Source organism: Mus caroli, unplaced genomic scaffold (assembly GCF_978045245.1).
Source record: "Mus caroli unplaced genomic scaffold, Mus_caroli_1 scaffold_13, whole genome shotgun sequence".
Lineage (NCBI taxonomy): Eukaryota > Metazoa > Chordata > Mammalia > Rodentia > Muridae > Mus > Mus caroli.
Genome location: NW_028227268.1, coordinates 114,971,490 through 114,991,058, shown reverse-complemented (window position 1 = coordinate 114,991,058; position 19,569 = coordinate 114,971,490). Strand labels below are relative to the sequence as shown.

At 47.0% G+C, this 19,569-nt stretch overlaps 1 protein-coding gene across 5 annotated transcripts in view; it reads right to left on the bottom strand.

Annotated features, from left to right (window-relative positions):
- Nucleotides 1-19,569, bottom strand: part of Tns3 (tensin 3) — a 241,536-nt gene that overhangs the window by 15,276 nt on the left and 206,691 nt on the right. For 3 of the 5 annotated variants that reach the window (XM_085829114.1, XM_085829117.1, XM_085829116.1), the window contains 4 exons: nucleotides 6,394-6,565; nucleotides 4,207-4,847; nucleotides 3,443-3,529; nucleotides 2,123-2,250 (listed from right to left, as the gene is read on the bottom strand). In XM_085829114.1, the coding sequence (XP_085685240.1) occupies nucleotides 2,123-2,250; nucleotides 3,443-3,529; nucleotides 4,207-4,847; nucleotides 6,394-6,565 (1,028 nt within the window). Of the gene's footprint in view, nucleotides 1-2,121; nucleotides 2,251-3,442; nucleotides 3,530-4,206; nucleotides 4,848-6,393; nucleotides 6,566-19,569 lie in introns of all 5 variants that reach the window. The other 2 variants (XM_021176014.3, XM_085829115.1) reach the window with 1 other exon arrangement.

The following is a 19,569-nucleotide window of genomic DNA, read 5'->3' as shown; positions in this document are numbered from 1 at the left end:
CATAAAACAGAGGGAACAGGGCTGGTGAGATGGCTCAGTGGGTAAGAGCACCCGACTGCTCTTCCAAAGGTCCGGAGTTCAAATCCCAGCAACCACATGGTGGCTCACAACCATCCGTAACGAGATCTGACTCCCTCCTCTGGAGTGTCTGAAGACAGCTACAGTGTACTTACATATAATCAATAAATAAATCTTTAAAAAAAAAAAATCAGAGGGAACAAAATATGACACTTCCTCTGTGGGAAGAGAAGGTGTGGGGCTTCCAGCCTAATGAGAAAACCCACTGAAGGTCTGGATTCTACTTGTGGAAAATGGCCCCGTGAAGATCCTGCTGCCAAGGGTGTTTTGGAACACAGAGTCTAGAATGACCACAGCTGTCTCATCTCAAATTGACTGGAGGTGGCTCAGTGACTAACTGGCTCTTCACTCATTTGGTAAACTCTTCACTCAAATCTACCATTGGACTGGGAAACACAAATGTCAAACCCAGGCCTAGGTGTACACCCAGAGGCAAGACTGTATTTCAGCCAGTGGAGACCACCATGCTGGGTTTTCTGACATCTGCTATTCACATAGCCTCTATTTTGTTCCTTTATTCTCAGACTTAGTCTAAAGGCTGCCCAAGGAAGGATACATTCCCAGACATTAGAAGTCTTTTCCTGATATGTCACTAACTGATGTTCCTAAGTCAGACCTGGTAGTCCTCAGCAGCCAGGTCTGAGTGAGTGCTTCATGATAAAGGCCATATGTCCCTGCAGTAAGGTTCTGTCGAGCTTCTTATGCGGAAATCCTAGACGTTCTATGTGATGTCACTTACTCTCCCACTCCCTCACAGAAGCCCTGTCAGCACCCACAGGTTTGGGAGCTGTGCTCTCTGCCTGAGTCCCAGGTGCCTCTCAACCACACTTCCTAGCTTGCAAGGCAAGCACATTCCTGAAGCAGGTCAGCCTCCTGTGCCTGAGGCTGGCCTGCCTGTGCCTGAGGCTGGCCCACTTGCAACCACATCTTACAGCCTCAGTGCTCCATGTACCAGTGCTCCATGTACCGTGTTTGCTCCAGGAAGCTTTCAGACAGACTTCACACAAGAGTTTGGACGGATCATCTCAGACCCAGGCATGGGATGGGACAGACAGGTACCACAGCCATGCTGATTCTGATTCTTCTCTCCAGCTAAGGAAACGTCTCTCACTGATCCATGCGGCAGAGGCTCAGCTCCCAGAGAGATGTTCTGGTGGTCAGTGAGGATGTAAGGAGGGCTGGAGTCTTAGGGTCACTTAGAACATGCCCTTAGGAAGGTAACAAAACCTCGCTCTCTCCCCAGCCTCTCCCCTTCACGTTGCAGGCAGAGGGAGAACACATACTCCCTCATGCACAAGCTGGCTATGATGATTTATCTATCACAGGCCTGGTACCAGAGCCAACCAACTGAGCTGGACCTCTTAAAACCGTGACCCACAGTGAACATTATCTCCTGATGAGATAAATACGAAAGGCATCCTGCCACAGGGTGACTACTGCACACTCCTTGTGACCTGAGGTGTTCAGTGAGTCTTAAAATTTTTGATTCATAAGATAGTACATATTCTATGTACTATATTAGTGTTCATATTGCAAGTTAAAAAAAAAGATAATGATCATATTAAAGACAACTGTCTAACAGTGACAATCAAAGCACTGAGCAATGCCAAAGGAAGAAGGGTCGACACAGAAACAGCTCTACTGCAACTGTTCTTGACCTGTGTGGGCCGTGACCCCTTTGAGAGCCGAACAACCCTTTCACAGGGGTCACCTAAGATCAGTGAAGAACACACATATTTAGATTACCATTCGTAACAGTACAGAAACTACAGTTGTGAAGTAGCATCAAAACTAACTCTCTGGTTGTGGATCACCACAGCAGGAGGAACTTCATTAAAGGGTCATAGCTTTAGGAAGGTTGAGAACCACTGGTCTACAGTATGGAAAAGACGGGTTAAAACAAATGAAGATGAAAGGTATAAATGGATGGATAACTACTTAAGGAAGTAACCTTAGAAAGCAAACACTAAAGAGAAGCGGTGGGAGCAGTTGCCATTATCAGCCACTGTAAACAACAGACAACCCCCATCTATGGACGCTTACCTTTCTTGAGGTGCAGGACAGATGGAGGAGGTGTGGCCACCTTCATGGCCAGGCCGTAGGCCCCTCGGAAGGAGTGACTGTCCCTCACGATGAATGACCCAGGGGCTTTGTCCTTCAGCATGGCAATGGCTAGGGGAAGGAAAGGCATGGATGACTGCAGGGGACAAAGGTCACTGCCCACCCAGAGCCTGGGATGGCTCCACCTCTGAAAATCACACTCAAGTCTGAGCTGATGCTCAATGCATCAATGACAATTGAAGAGTAACGTTCGTTCCCTCGATTGGCAATGGTTCCAGGGATGGCTTGGCTGCCTGAAAGCAGACTGTTACAAAGCACCGACATCCTCTCTCTTCTGCACATGTGCATTTCCCCTTCTCTTTTCAGCAGTGAGAAACTGGTGCTGATATGCGTGGGGAGTGTCCCACGCCCAGGACTCCTTTTCTCTTTAAGTCATTCAGAGCAGCCCCTTCTCCCAGCTGCTCCTACAGCCTGGGCCAGTGGGGACCCTGCTTGGCAGTGAATGTGGAGTAAGGAAAATGCCATCTTTTCACCTGTGCTACTAAGCAGGGAGACCAGAGACAGAGGAACTCGGGACACTGGCCACATAAGGTTGCTCTGTGTGTTTTGGGGGAGGCTCACAAAGGCACCTGAGGGAAATGAAAGGCTTTCCTGGCCGTGGTTGTGTTCATCCCCCACCTCACCCCACCCACGCTTCTCTTCCATTTAAAAAGACAACAGCTTCCTTGAGCTCCTGGGAAGAACTAGAGTCTCACAGTTCCTGTTAGCTTTAAAATCTAATGGCAGAACCTCAGGGAGAAAACTAGCCTTTCTGAGAGATGATGCTATGAATGAACGGCCCCATGAGCTCCTTGGGGACTTCAACCAGGTGGCCAATGTGGGGCAGATTCATGCAGGCTACAGGAAGCTCCTAATGGGGAGAGCTCCATACCCTTTCATGGCCGCAGCCCCCAAGCCTGAGATTCCCCTAGTGCATTAGCTCTCCACGGCCTCTTTCTGCAGTACTCTGGAACCTAGGACCTCAAGGAGTCCTTAGTAGAGACCTGAGCAGTGGCTCATCCTCAAAGCAGCCCGTGTTCACAGGCCACACGCTGGGATGTATGTGGCTTAAAACCACTTCTGGCCCAAACCCTCATGGGGACTGAGTTTTCCCTGTACGACTGTGAAAGGCTGTAAAATGTTCTCCAGAGGCTATGAAAAAGGTGTGTTTATCTGCGCCACAGCTAATACAAGGAGATCCCTGACAGAAGGACCCAGAGACCAGATACGACCGACATTGTAAGAGGTCCTTACCCCCGCCTACCTTGCTCTCTTGAGATGTCTGCCTTGTACCAGAACTTCGAAGTGTCTTGAACAAATTTCACAATCACGAGTTTATCATTTGGGCTATCTGTGAAGCAGAATTTTAATACAGAATATTTGGGTTTTTTGTTTAGTTTTTTACAAATTAATTTTAATACATCTCAATTGGGCTTAATTACAATAGGGAACTGATAGCAGCAGTCACAGGAGTAGGAAATGGGACATTTTTCTATTCAGCATTGAGAGTAATACAGAATATCTATATTGCTGCCTCTTTTACAATGGTGATGCAAGTCCAAATCCATGCCTGGGTTTGAGGGATGCACAGAAAGGTCCTAAGTGGGGAAGAGACGTGGTTCAAAGGACCAACTGGAAGGAAGAGCCAGTACCGCAGAGTACAGTGCAAGACAAATGTGCTTCCAATCCGGGACAGGAGGACAGGGCAGTGAGGCTGTGTCAAACACTTGAAACAGCTTATAAACAGCTCAATTCTTATAACTCAATTCTCAATCCTTTTAGTCAAAGTGAATACAGAACTATTGCAGCATCTGCACTTTCTAACGCTGGTCTGAGTCTACAGTAGATTAAGGAGGAAGCTGACCGGAAAACCTGGGTCTATCTGGCTTTAGGCAAACAGGGTGGGAGAGAGCCAAGAGGGAATCTGACCATTTCCTGCAGGACATTTGACTTAGCACTGAAGACTGGCTCACACGGGAAGCCCCAGAGCCCTCCTCTCCTGAGGGAGTGGCAGATGCAGAGACATACCTGGCAAAGGTGAGGCCACTTCTGAAGGCTTGCAGAAGTCTGGAAGGACATTCGGGAAGGGGATGCTCATGGTGCTGCCACTGTGGGGGCTGGAGAAGCCACTGGATGAAGGGGAGACTGAGCCCAAAGAACGATCACCCTCTGACGCTCTCTTCTTCTCCGGGAGGGGTGGCTGCCCAGGCAGGCTCACGTTCTGGTTCTGCAGGCCTGGACTGTGGTGGCTGCTGGCTCCGGGTGACACCGTGAGAAAGTTGTGGGGCAGAAAGCCGTTGTCAGCAGCCCCTGTCGTCATCAGAGGGGTTCCAGGAGCTGGTGATGTACCGTGGGAATTGACCAGCAAGGTGCCAGCATCCTCACCAGGTGGAAGACCACTTGTTACTGTGGTTACTGTGTTGAAACCTAAGAAGGTTTGGCTGCCCGCAGGAGGCAAAGCATCCTGAGGCTCTGACATGGACAGCTCATGGCTGTGGAAAGAGGCCTGGAGCTCTGAGGACTGGAAGCAGGGCAGCCCTGGTGAGTCCTTACCAGAGCTACAGAACTCATGAGTGCTGAGGGGACTTTCAGAAGGGTGGCTGTTCCCCAGTAGGGTGAGGGTGGACTTCGGGCAGCTCTCTACCCAATGGCGTTCTGCAGAAGGCGGGCTGTTCGAAAGGCAAAAATAGCCACAGGGAAATGTAAGGAACATACAGATGCCTCAAACCCAGCAACTGTTACAAGATACAGATAAGACAGAATTGGGGAAGTAGGTCCTGGGGCTTGCTTCAGGGCAGCATGAGAAGCGCAGTATCCCCCCCATCCCTTGCATGTGTTTCAGTGACCCAGGTTGACCTCAGCCTAAAACTATTCAGTAGAACATTGTAGAAATAAACAACTGCTAAGTCCTAAATGTTACTGTGAGTGGGATGATGAGCAGTGTGTTGTCCTACTCATGGCCAGGATATGCATCACTCCTTATTCAGCGTATCCATGTGGTATATGCTGTCTGCCTCTAGATGACTGGCCGACATGGTATGTAACTCTCAGGCTGGTGAGATAACTTAGTGGTTAAGCACTGGACGCTCTGCAGAGCAGCGGGGTTTGATTCCCAGTAGCCACACAGTGACCTACAACCACCTTCTAGAAGAACTGCTGCCCTCTCCTGGCCTCCACAAGGACCAGGCTTACATGTGGCAAACAGACTACAGACAAGCAAAACATTCATACAATAAAAACATATAAAGATATAAATCTAACAACAACAAGTTCCCCAAAGAGCAAGTATGGGGACAGGGACACTGGCTGACTGGCTATGGAGTCTGTAATGTATTTATTTCCTTTGAGAAATGGTCAGAGTTATCATAGGGGGAAACATTATATGTACGGTTTGTTCCTGTCTAGGATCGTAGGCATCAACTAATGACCCTATCTCCTACAGACCGGGGGACAACTTGACTGGGAATTACCACATTCAGGAACCTAGAAAACCCATTAAAAATAGTTCTTACAACATATATGTATTTAAATTGACACACTAGCTATAGATTCTACATGTGATGTCAAGTCCTTAGAAAATCCCCTTTATTATTTTTTTAACTTTTAATTCTTCAATAATTTGTTTGCTTTATTTATGTTTGTTTGCTTACTGGCAGACTTGTTGGTTAGCTGGATTTTCAAGACAGGGTCTCTCTGTGTAACAGCCCTGACTGCCTCAGAACTCACTTTGTAGAACAGGCTGGCTTTGAACTCAGAGAGACTGGCCTGCCTCTACCTCCCTCCCAAGTGCTGGGATTAAAGGCATGCATACCTCACCCAGCTGGCCCCCTTTATTTCAATGGGAAGGGAAGCAGGAACAAGAAACACCAGGGATTTTAGTTCTAATCTGGTCCAGCACGGCAGCTGGCCTTATTGCCTGCATCAAAAGGCCTGCCTGCATCTTCATAAAATAGAAAGACCAAACGTTTGGTCTGCCACAGCCCTGTCTGCCTTTCCATTTTCTGCAGCACCACCAGGACAGAGTTTCCTATGTGTTCCTCATGCAGTGCACAGGGCGCATTCCCTGAACAACAGTGTCCAGCACACGGTCCTGGGCACTGGCTCTTCTCCACTCTGTCTGAGTGAGGTCCCACTGTCGGACTCCTCTCTACCCTCAGAGCTCAGTGCTCTGGCCTTTGAAAGGAGTTTCCGACAGTATTAAGCCCCTCTTCCTACCTCTCTCTCCTCTGGCCAGGGCCATTGCTTGAAACCGTGCAGGATGATGCAAACACCTGCTGAAAGTTGGGTGTTGCAGGCATATCAGCCCGAAGCATGGTGGGTTTGGGTCCAACGGGGCTCTCTGACATCCCCACAGAGTGGCTAATAATCTCTGGGCAGCCTCGTGGTTCTGAAGCAAGAGAAACAAAAGCAGAAAGACCCTGATGACGTGATCCGTAAAGCCACAATCTCACCTCTTTCGTGTGTTCATAATGAACCAAGCCAATTTCTGAAGCGTTCTGTTGCTGATGGCCACAGTGAACCATGACAGCAATAACTGAGAAGGCTGGTGGGGGCGGCCTTGCTCTACTATGTGCTGATTGCCACCCATTACAGCTTCCAAAAGAGAAAGCTGCCAATTCCCTGTGTGCTTTGTCCAGCCTGAGCTGGCTACTCATGCATGAGGAACAGATATATGGACAGCCCACCCTGTAAACCAGCAGGGACCTTCTCCAGAGACACTCTCTTCCTTTGAATGCAGGCATCACAGAGCTATCATCTGGAATGTTTACCTCTCCTTTCGTTCCCCACCCTCCATATTAGTGACTCAGGGCTGCATGTCCAGGGACCATGGCACACAGATCTGATGATCTGCTACACACTGTTCTTGGGAAATGAAGATGCAGGTCTAGAGTTGCCAAGGCATCTGGGACCAAGAATGTGAGGGTCACAGAAAAGCCGGGACTTGGAACTAGTCAGGTATCCTTAGTTCTAAGCCTCACGGGTTAGCACCAAGTGTCAAGTAATTGTTGCAAGTGCCATTATGGAGCTAAAAAACCTTGGGTAGTTTCTAAAAATCTGCCTGTGGGAAATGCACCCAGGAAGCAGGACCCTGGCCAATACTAAAAGCTTTCATTGACTTACACACCAGAGATAAAAATCAATTTCATCCACTCTCACCTTAAAGCCATAGCATCTCAGTAAAGCCATAGCATCACAGAAGAATAGCCCACTCTCCCAAACCTGTGTCCCACCCACCTCGCTTTAATAGAGTCTTAAACTTCTAATCAAAATATTGCCAGGAAACACAAGTGAAAAAAAATTACCACTCTTGCAAACAAAATAAAAGAAAATCCTACCACCAACAAAAGACACAGCTGGTTCAAAAATTAGAGTTAAAACATGCAGACTATAAAGAAACAGAAAAGAGAGAATTTCACCAAAGAACCTGAGTCCCTAAGGAAAATCAAATGGAAACTCTAGAAATTAAAAGTGGAATAAAATTAGCTTGGAGTTAAGGACTTCAGAAGTGAAGTGGACTCAACAGAGGAAAAAGCAAACTTGGGGTGAAAAAGAAACACACAAAGACACCACAGGAGGAGGATGGGAAGATGCAGGCAGCGCCAGGATGAAAACGTCTACCACCATGTGGGCATTGCATGAAGCAGAGGCCATTCTGGAAAAGACATTTACTAAGAACTTACCAAAATACCAAAGAAGTCAAACCTCAAGTTAAAAGAGAATTGCCAGCAATACAGAAATAGAACAAATTAAAAGGGTATACTCTTACTTAGTATGGCAGAGAGAGAGAGAGAGAGAGAGAGAGAGAGAGAGAGAGAGAGAGAGGAAAAAAGAGAAAAGAAAAAGAGAAAAGAAAAGAAAAGAAAAGAAAAGAAAAGAAAAGAAAAGAAAAGAAAAGGAGAAAAGAGAAGGGGAAGGGGATGGAAAAGAAGAGGAGAGGAGAGGAGGGGAGGGGAGGGGAGGGGAGGGGAGGGGAGGGGAGGGGAGAAGAGGAAGAGGAAGAGGAAGAGGAAGAGGAAGAGGAAGAGGAAGAGGAAGAGGAGAAGAGAAGAGAAGAGAAGAGAAGAGAAGAGAAGAGAAGAGAAGAGAAGAGAAGAGAAGAGAAGAGAAGAGAAGAGAAAAGAAAAACGTGTGAAAACCAGGACAAAACATGGACAAAATGCAGCAACTTGTCCATTCAGGAATTTCTATGCTATTTTTTCAGCTCTTATTAAAATTCTCAGTATAGGAAACGTCAGTACTGATGTGCTATTTGTACACAGAGGATGGCGAATGCCTGTGTCTTCTGGGATTTATCTGTAAATCCTTGGGACAGGTGTAGCCTCCCTATCCCTGCCCCCAGTACAATCCACAATAAATATTTAAAAATAAGTGCTTTATGTACTAATTAACTAACTGCATGGTCGTCTAAGACCATCCTTCACATTTTCTGTAGCAGCTATGGCAGAGAAACAATTTTACATGCTGTTTAAACCATCGCTCCCTTCACAGTCTTCCAGGTGAAAACTTCTCTCCATCCACATCCGTGTGCATTTACTTTCCATCTAAGATGAAGCAAAGAAGGAAAGCAGAAAAGGGGAGCGACACCAACATGGCCTTGTTCTCTAGAGGCAACACGGTGCATAGAGGGAGTTCTGGCCATGCACATGACTGCATGCATGGATGGATGCATGCATGCATGGATGCATGCATGGATGGGTGTGCGCATACATGGACAAACCAACTAATAGATAAATGGGTGGTGGATGGATGGATAGATAAATGGATAAGGAGGAATAACAGGCTTAGAACTTTGGAGCTTGATGGGGAAGTTCAGCCAGAGTCTAGCTGGAGGGTGGAATTTAGTGTAGATCACCGCCAGGATCTAGTCCCAAGGAGCAGCACAGATCTTTGGAGTCTTAAGAACTATTCACCAGTGAAGGCTAACACTTCTGCCTGAGAATTATATACAAACCAGCAAAGGATGGAGGAGTGAGGTGCTCAGTACCTGGACCTGTGATTGTTGCTGCTCCAGGGGACCCCACACAGCACAGGGCAACCCTTACTCCTCCTGGTCTCTGTTTGCTGAGTTCCTGAGCCTTGAGAATCTGGGAAACCCATGCCAGAATTCAGAAGCACTGAAAATGCTTCCATGGCGCCAAAGGTGCCCTTCAAATGAGCACAGGAGGAGGAAAATCAAATCCCTCTCTGTTCCTGTTATCACTGTGTTTTTCCAGAAAACAGCAAGCCCAGCACTTCCCATGAAAGTGGCTTTGTTTATCATTCATTAGCGCAGACTCTGGGGGCACTGTGGCTGTGTGGTTCCCTCTTGTCCCTGGCCTTGTGTCAGGACTTAACCCTTCCTTTACCCACTGTGTTGCTTGTTTATTGCTAAGTGCTTGATGCAGAGACCTGGTACAATTTCTTCTGCAGATCCCCTTCCCCTGCCTGCACTCGGAAATGTCAGTCAGCAAAAGGCAACCCCTATACAGCTTAATGCCACAGCAGAAACGCAATCACTCTCTGGGCCTTTGCATCCACAGAAACATGGGTGCCAGCTGCCTTTTTTAAGAGGGCAGAACAATAATCCAGTCTGATGAGCAGGTTGCAAGGTGGGGGTACCAGTTAGCATGGCACCTAACCAGAGCAGGAGCAGAGCTGCCACCTTAAAAGGCTACCTTTGGGGCCAGAGGACCCCACAGGCGCTTTATCTACTTTGCATGCGAGAAAAGATGGGCCTCTTTCCTGATTTCTCCGGTGTATAAAATATGCAGGGCAGTGCATAAAATCGAAACCCCACAGAACTGGGAGGTGGAGGGCGTATCCTGAAATCTTACTCAACAAACTGATACGGGCTCCAGTCAAGCTGAAGTCTGAAGATTCTCTGCGCGGGTTTCTACAAATTCATTCATGAGAAGAGCAGATAAAATAATGAGCACTGTTCTGTAACCTCAACATGAGGGTCACAGTGATACTGCTGGTGAAATATCACCAGCCAGGAGGGTGAACAGACTGTCCCAACCTCGGGTCTATTTCCTCAACTCTGCACCTAAAATTAACCTAGAAATGACCCAACATGGTGACAGAAATCCTAAGGGAAAGAGGACAGTGACTGTTACCATTTGTGGAATCAGCATCTCTCTGTTCTTAGCAAAGTGGCAAGGACAATGAGGGCTCTCCTTTGCTCTGAATAATGTCCTTCAGTGAAAGGGACATACAGGCACCACAAAAGGGGCAACAGGTTTTTAAAGCAACTCTTCAGAGGGTCTACAGGGCAGACCCAGGCCTTCCAAACTCTGCCTTCCTGAAGCACGCAATGCATTTCCATGGCAGGGAGAGTTAGATGGGGTCCTGCCCAGACCCCATTTAGTTGCTGGGAATCTTCTCAATATATCCTTTATTCTTTTATCCACAGGATACACTCACATTTTTCCTCTCCAGCTCAAATGCAGAGAAAGGGGTGGAAGGGATAAAACTGTTTGGAATGCCGAGCTTATCCCATTTTCTGGATTTCACTTCAAGCCTGTGAGTATCCTTGGTGCCCTGTGGTTTGGGGGACACAGGGACCTCTGTCTATCATTCCTTCTAGGCCAGGCCGGAACTGGGGGGCATATGTTGGGCCTCTTGGGATCTCAGGAATGCCTGGATTCTCCTCGCTGTTCCCACTTCCTCCACTTCCGTCGCCAGAAGGGGTCTCTGGCATTCTTCCACATGGTCTATTTTTATGCTGTCTTTCAAAAGCTGCTGCAGGAGTGTTCTGTGGGAAGCTGGACAACAGTCGCTCTGCACTGGCTACTGTTGACTTGTAAGTTAGCAAGAAGACTCTGTGGTTATGGGTAAGACCACTGCTGGCCTGGGAGCCTGGGCAGTAGGAATACTGTCTTCATCCATTCATCCACCCATCTACCCATCTACACATGTATCTATCTACCTACCACTCATGCATCTATCCATCCATCCATGCCTGCATCCATCTAGCCATGCATTTATCCACCCATTCATCCATTTCTGTCTTCGTACCTCCTTACTAGTCAGACTGCAGTTAATTCTTTTGCCATCACTTGAAAGTTCTGGCCATCAGCATATCTCTTAGCCTAAATCTCTCTGGCACAGCACACGGGATACTGTATACATTTTCAAGCTCTGGGGCCGCAGAGCTCTTCTACCTTACATTCTTATCAATTGAAGTTATAATAGATGATTTCTGGAGTTTGTTTAGATAAACACTTAAAAGTTCTATTTCTAGAAGGCAAAACTTTTTAATGGGAGGTTTGATAGTAGTGAAATTTTAAAAAGATGTCCTTAGCTTATAATTCTGCTCTCTAAAAACTATAAGGCTATTCAAAGCAGCTTTTTGAAAGCAAGGGAAAAATGGCCAGGCAGTCATTATCATGAGAGTTAATTAGTGGAAGCCCCAGACACTGGAAGAGCAGCACATGGTTGAATCTCAAGCTCTGTAGGTAGTATACAAACATACACAAAAAACACATGAACAGGAAGGCACATGCTTTCTTCTTGCCAAGCTGCTTCTTGGTAACTTCTGAGATCAGTGCTCATAGTGAATCAATTCTGTGCTCTGGAGGCCAGAGGTATCCTAGCTATTGCTAGAGTTTTCAGCAGCAGCAGCAGCAGCAGCAATTTTAAACAGGGTCTCAGGTAACCCAGGATGTCCTCAGACTTATTTTGTAGTCAAGGCTGACCCTGAACTCTGGATCCCCTGGCTTCTACTTCCCAAATTCTGAGGTTACAGGCATATGATACCACACTTAGCTTTGGGGTTGTAATCCCCAACTGTCAAGAGCTGGATTACCCTTCTGTGATGTTTTCATTCCAATAGGAATACCTCCTTAGAAAGAATCATGCCAACCTTTCCTTTAACCAGTAACAGGAAAGGAAGCAGAAAAGTGGCTCACTACATGCAGAGCTCTGTGTTTTCCTTCTCTTTGGAGATGATCCATGTAGTCCGAGATTTCAATAGAAACTAGGAAGCAAACACCCTGTCCTGCTCACTCAGTGCTGTGTACAGAATCCCAATGTCTTCACAGAGTGCCACAAAGCAGCCTGTACCCCGGGATACAGTATGCACCAACAGCCCTCACAAGGGATGAGCATCCTGGAAAACAGCTGTGGTCTGAGCTCTCAAGAAAACAAACACTTCCTGCTTGCTAGACTTTCAGGAAAAATAGATGGAGGGATGCCTTGCAGTGGGAAGACTCAACTACCTGGAGACCATGTGCTGCTACAAGACAAGCCAGTACAGAACTCAAAGAGTGAGAGTATGGACAGGGGACAAAGGACAGAGAGAGGCCCCACTTGCTTGGTGACAAAATCCTTGCAGAGATCAGACGCCAGGCCCCCAGGATGCTCAGCCATATCCTACTGTTATTATTTAATTGTGATAAAGCAGTCATGGGTCACTATCATAGCCACCTCTGACAATGCCAGGGGCCTTGAGTCCAACGTCACTGATGCTGAACCATAACGACTACCTTCCTCCAAAACTTGTTTTCATGAACTAAAACTCTGGCCCCCACTAGCCAACTTTCTCTGCTCCCCTGCCCCTGCCCCTGGCAACTCTGCTCTGCTTTCTATCTTTACACATTCTCTTCTTTCACAGACCATATAAGTAATAGCATTTGTCCTTTAGTGAATTGATATTTCACTTAGCATAAAGTCCCCGTTTTTCATGAATGCAGGCCATGGCTTGTGCCAGAATGGCCTCCCCCACTCAGGCTGAACACCCACCCAGTCTGTGCAATCCCTATTCCGCCTGTCCATCACTGCTGCAAGGACATGTGTGTTAGAACTTCTTTCTTAATTCTTTAGCCAGATTGGATGGGTACTGGGTCACTTCAGTGACAGATGTTGGCTATCCTGAGCTGTGACCACCCAGTGGCAACAGAGGCAAATAAGTATAAATGAAAATAAGGTAGTTAGACTTTAGCTAGGGTAAATGGGGCAGCCCCAGAGAGAAAAGGGCTCCCTCCATCCACAGAGAAGCCTTCCTTAGGCAGAGGAAAATATGCTCCAAATGCTGAGGAGTGTTTTCACGGCGCTGGAGAACTGTTCTCAGTTCCTTCAGGATCACTGGGCTGACTGGAGCCTGTGATCGAGGTGGCATCAAGAGCATCACCAGGAAAATGAACAAGAGCAGGACCAGCCAAAACTTACTGATAGGTTGATGAATATACTAACAAACTCTCTAACTACCAAATCTCTTATTTGCTGAAGAACTCCAGCCCCATAATTGGGTCTGCACACAAGCAGAAATCTTGGTACTTTGTGTATGGAGGCAGAATCCCTAAAGAGTCCAACTTTCCTTTAGAAATGGGTCACGTGAAGGATGCTGAGCCTTGTTTCAATCCTACTCAGGCAAGAACCAGTCAGTTCTAGAGGACTTCATGCACAAAGCACACGGAGTCAGGACCCAGTACAACCACTTTCTCCTCTAATGAGTACAGTAATTCTGCATGACGCTCAGGTGCAGAAATACCATGTCTGTTATTTATGTCTGACGTCTCTGACTGGGACTTTGGAATCTTATTTGCTATGTAAGTTTATAGTAGTCATATGCCAACTCTCTCTCTCTCTCTCTCTCTCTCTCTCTCTCTCACACACACACACACACACACACACACACACACACACTGCACACAAAATACCCAGGACCACAGGCAGTTTGCAGAAGGTTTCTTGCGTCCTTCCTGAAACCGAAACATCACTGCACAGATTCCCAAGCAAGCCCCTAACTAGGCAAGGGTACCTCTGCCTGGAACTCCTGATACTGTAGCTACAGAGGACACAATACCAAGAGTACCCAGTACCTCGAGACCTCAGCTTTGGTCAAACCTACTAAACAAAAAGACATGTTCTTACTCTGGGACAGACCACAAGAGGTGAAATTTGGCTGCAATCTCACCTGACACTAATCACATTTTACCTGTCTTTCATAGAATACCAACTTGTAGTAGTCATAGTCTGTGTGGCACTCCATAGGCCTCTTAGACTTTCTAACAACTGACAACTGCTCACACCAGCACCTTTCGTAGCTAATGACTACACCATGGAGAGCTGCACTGTGTTCAAAACACAGGCTCGGAGACAGTGGCTACTGGCTGAGGCTTGTTGCCTTTGCATCTGCACCTGGAGGAAATGGCATTCCTTCTGCACCAGGATCCCAGGCTGATTCTTGGGCTCCACCCTTCACTCTTCAGTAAACCCTTGTCCTTCTTGCTGTGTGCAAAGCTCCGTGGGTTAGAATTCTGGTGTCTGATGTCTGATGAACTCAGGGTCTTAGCTCAGCCTATGATAAAAAAAACTACTGATTTCCCACTGCTCTGGATCCCAGAGACCCACGATCCAGAGGTCAGCAGTTTATTTATTGTCCTCTACTGTTCTAACAGGTGATATCTTCTCCCCTTTGCCTCTGTGCTTGTGTCTAGGCCCTAATCGCGTCTATGATAAGGACCACAGTCACACTGGACTAGGCTTTACCTCAGGGGACTCACTTCAACTTAATTACCCCTGTGAAGATCTCATTTCCTAATTCAGTCATGTCTGAGGTCAGGCTAGGACATCTATACACAGGAATAAGATTTTGGGAAATGTAGCCTTATATGATGGCAGTGGGCTGGATAAGGGTCTCTGTCAGAGTTCTTGGGGAGCAAATATAGAAAGGGCATGCAGTGTGCAGACAGTATGATAAGGCTGCAACCATCTTCTACGGCAGAGGTCTCAACTTCCCAATGTTACAACCCTGTAAATACATAATCCTCATGCTGTGGTCACCACCAACCATAAAAGTCTTTTCATTGCTTCTTCCTAACTGTAAATCGGCTAGTTATGGATCCTAATATAAATACCTGTGTTTTCCAATGGTCTTATGTGAGCCCTATGAAAGGGCTGTTCAACCCTCTGCCCCTAAAGAGGTCATGGTCCCCAGGTTAAGAACCACTGTCCTAAGGGTTAGGCATAAGGAAGAAGCAGGAGGGTGGCATGGTGCTGTGTGCTGTACAGAGGCTGCTTCTGAATTCTCTCTTCCGTAGCTTACAAGATGGGGATTCTGACCAGGCTGAGCCACAACTCCAGAGTGGTCAACCCTACCCCAAACTCAGTGTCCCATGAGGCCCTGCGCCACACTGTCTCTCTCCTCAGCTGCTTCTCCTCCCTTCTTGGCCTTTGGCTTATGGGGGCAAGCTGGTGAGGCCCTGAGTTGGATAGGGCTCTAAGTGGGCAATGGTACTTCTGCCCAGAACTCCGGACCCTGTGAGCTATAGGACACACAGCAGGAGCCTTTCAGACCACAGATAGTGGCTTTGGTTTGTGTGTTTCTCTTACAGGTTTTAATTTCACTTATTTCTAATTTCACTATCCATGCCAACTGACCCAAGAGTGTCAACTCAACCCTTAGCTTTGGTGCTGCCATTTTGGCTCTGGCTCGCTTTCCTTTCCCGGGAGCAGTGCCTAGCAAGCATCATACGCACAGTGCCACTGGCATTAGACCTGAGGGCACTGCCCAACCAGATCCTTAGCCAAATCCAAACCTCAAAAAATGGCCAGGACACAAGCATTGCTCAGCTTCTGACAGGCTGTGCTGGCACTTGGCTGGACTTCCAATAACGCTTCAAGCACATTGAAACAGCTCTAAATCTTACAGCTAACCGATAGGCTGATTTACAGCAAGCATCAGTTCCTGCCATGGGGGACTCCTTTTCTGAGAAGGGCATCCTCTGACAGAACCTTCCACGCCCGAGGCTCTCAACTGACTCTGTAGAAGTGAGTTCGCCCTAGTGAGTTCAAGATTCCAAATGCTGAGCACTGTGCTCTGAGGGGGAGGTGACATAGCAGAAAGGTTGGAACTAAAAATGGCCTGCTTTACTATATACTGTCCTCTTCCAGGCCAGTCAGATGAACTTCAGAGTGGGTGAGAGAATGCTTACTCATTGTTCAGCCAGCAGGTCAAGACGGATGACTAGCTGGAGAAGACCCTGCGACATCCACCCATGTCTAGTGACAACATCCTTTGGGCATTTCCTGAATTCTCAGTGCTCTTCCGTCATGACAGAGGCAGGAGATTCCAGCCTGAAGGATGGTACTAGAACATCTAACATTAGGCAAAACTAGTGCCCAGGCCCAAGCCCAGGGCCAGGCCTGGGATGTTGGTATTTTATACAATCTTGAAATGCAGAATGCAGCAGCTGACAACAGCAGCAATGAATACAGTAGAGAAGTGTATAAGTCTGGGAGAGAAAATGAGGCAAAAATTTAGCTGTGAAATGGAAATTACATACCCCACCCAGGTGGAATACTATGAGGAAGGGGAGGGAAAGCAGAAATGGCTACTAATTTACCTGTGACCAACACAGGACTGACTGAGCTGAGGAGAACTGTTCTAAATAAGTGGGTAGAATATTTCTTATACACTGTGTTCAAGCCAGGACTGAAGAACCCACACAAATAGGAATTCTGTCCCGAAGGAGGAATGAGCCCACACCCTCCAAAGAGACACACCCTGCAGAGCAACAGTGCTCTATGCCCTCTGTCCTTGTCCAGTCTCCACCCCCAGCCCCCTGCTGATGGTGCTGAACTTCCCAGGCAGCCTAGCACACAGCACACACTCATCAGCAGGGCCAAGAAAGGTGGGTTAACCCCATCCCCCAAGGGTTACCTAGTCAGGGCCTCCAATTCACTGAGTCCCTAGTCCAAGGGCTGCAGTCTCCATGCTGCCCACCTTCAGCACTACTGCTCCCTGTGCCCTTCCTTAGCCTCCTCTCTCCAATCCGAGCTGCCCAACCACCTCAGCAGCACAGGTTGACATCGGTGTGCCCGCTCATCACCAGCACATCTGGGTTTTCTTACCACGATTTATGCTCTCTTCTCACCCAGGGTGAAGGTTTGCTCACAAGCCACATGTCTTGGATGTGTTTTAAAAGAGCCCAAACCAAGAGTGCCAGAAAGAAAACTCTTCCAAAGTGATCTGATACTCTTCAGGAAGGAGAACCATCCAACACTTGTCTCTGAAAGGGAGCTACTGAGAGAGAATTCTCAGCTCACTCCAAGTGGCGAAACATGGGCATAAAGAGACAACAGCAAGTCATGTACCTCAGAAGCAGCACTAAGAAATGCCTACGGAGACATATACGCTCAACACAGTATCTGAAACCTAAGAAGAAACAGCTCACTCTGCAGCCTTTCAGAAATGAGGTCTAGGTAAGAAAGAAGAGACAAAGAGAGAAAAGGGAGGGAGGCAAAAAACGCGTGTTTGTATTTTCCACAACAGACTGAAGAAGTAATTAAGAAAGCCCTTGGTTCCTCCAGAGTTGATGTTTCTGTGTAGTACTGGGAGCAGGGCATTTTCCACATATATATATATATATATATATATATATATATATATATATATATATACACACACACACACACACATACACATACACATACACATACACATACACATACATATACATATACATATACACACACAGTATCTTTATTCCTCACTGACCAGCACCAACTATCTGGTCTTATATAGATGTTTACTGTTTGCTGGTGTTTGGAAAGGTCCATGTATCCTAGTGTTAGAGGTTCGTACCCAGTGTGAAGCTATTGGAACATGGTGGGGGGGGGGGGACCTTTAAGGGGTGGAACCTAGTGGGAATTCTGCAGGCCACTAACAGAGCAGGCTTCAAGGGGTTGAAGAAATGCATCCCTTCCCTTTCCTCTCCCTATTCCATCTTCAGGACATGAAGGTTTTACTCTGTTACATGACAAACTATCCTTCCACAGAACCAAAAGTAAAAGAGGCAACACTAACCATGGACCAGAACCGTCCTACACTGTGAATCAAAATAAGCCAACGTGGCCTGAGGTCTCTACCATCATGAAGGTCCTACCTCCTGACATTTATCTATTGGTAACTATGGGTCTTTATTCTTTAAGCTTAGAACTATGAAGTTTCATCCGCAGCAATGACAATGACAATGATGATGATGATGATAATACTAACAGGAATTAAATGTGTAGCTCATAATCAGAAGGCTCTTCACCATTACAACAAATCTATGTATACACATGAACCTTCTTTCCATTTATTTAAAGCTTTTAAATACTTCTTAATAAGCTTTGAAAATGTTCCCTTTTATGAACAATGTCATTTTCAACAACTTCTGACTTATTACTCTGCTGTTTTTTATGGCCACTAAGATATTATCAACTTGTCTCCCAGCCCAGGTGCAACATAGGCTACAAAAGTGACAAGGACCTTGATAATGCTAAAAAACCTACCAGATATCAGAGTGGATTGGAGCCACTGGGGAAACTACATGCCTTTCAACAAAGACCTACTGTGAAGTAGGATGGGTGGCTTTCTGGGCAATGAGGGTCTTTTCCTAGAATGTACACAGGAGAGGCTGTGTATGATTAGATGTAATCCTTTATAGTCAGCCCCTCCCTCTCTCTCTTTCTCTCCCCCCCTCCCTCCCTCTATTCCTCCTTCCCTACTCCCCTACTTACTTATTACTTTGAGGAGGCTCCAGAGAACATTCTGGAAGCTTTTCCAGATGTATCCAGTCTCGTAAGGAATCTGGTCAGGCTACTACTGTTCACCATAGTCTTTTAGATGTATTTAACCAAGGACTCACCATTTGAGGCTACTCAAAAACAAATACCATACAGAGGCCACCACCCAAAGTTGTGTGTCATAGGACTGCAGGTGAACCAGTTCCCTGATTTCATAGCTATAGTCTATAATGGGCACTCCTGGACCTTCACTTCTCCCTGTAACCTGTGATTCCAGTACCTTTAAGTCTCAAGTTAGTTCCAGAATGAACAGCAGTGAAGCACAGGGACAAAGTACTCTCTATAGCCCCAGAATGGAGAGCTGCTTCCAGAGGTGCTGAGCAGCTGTCTGACCAGCTTCCATGTATCACTGGCACCTACCAGCCTGACGTGCTTCCCTGTGGAGGGCAACTATATGCCTTTGTCTGTTCTCTCTAAATTAAAGACAAGAAGGGGGTTTGGAGAGGTAGAGGAAAGAAGGAACCAGGAGGACAACAGTGGCCACAGAACTGGGAGTGACCACAGTCCCGCCCTCACCACAACTCACTTTCTCAGTGCTTTAGGGCAGGGTTGAACAAGCCGTAAACATTGATGGCCACCGCCCATCACTCACTCTCAGGACTGCAGAGAAACCCTGATGCCGCTGCTTCTCACATCATTTCCACACAAAATAAGAGGCCAGAGAAGCAGCCAACTCGGGTTAAGTACCTTCTGTGTACGTGCCAGGCACACTGCTAAGATACATGCAGGCACTACCTCACCTAATCCTCCGACATGTTCCCATACACATCATCAGTCCTCCCTTAGGGGCCAGGAGACAGATTCTTAAATGGTGAGGGAGGGAAGCTGGCTCACAGG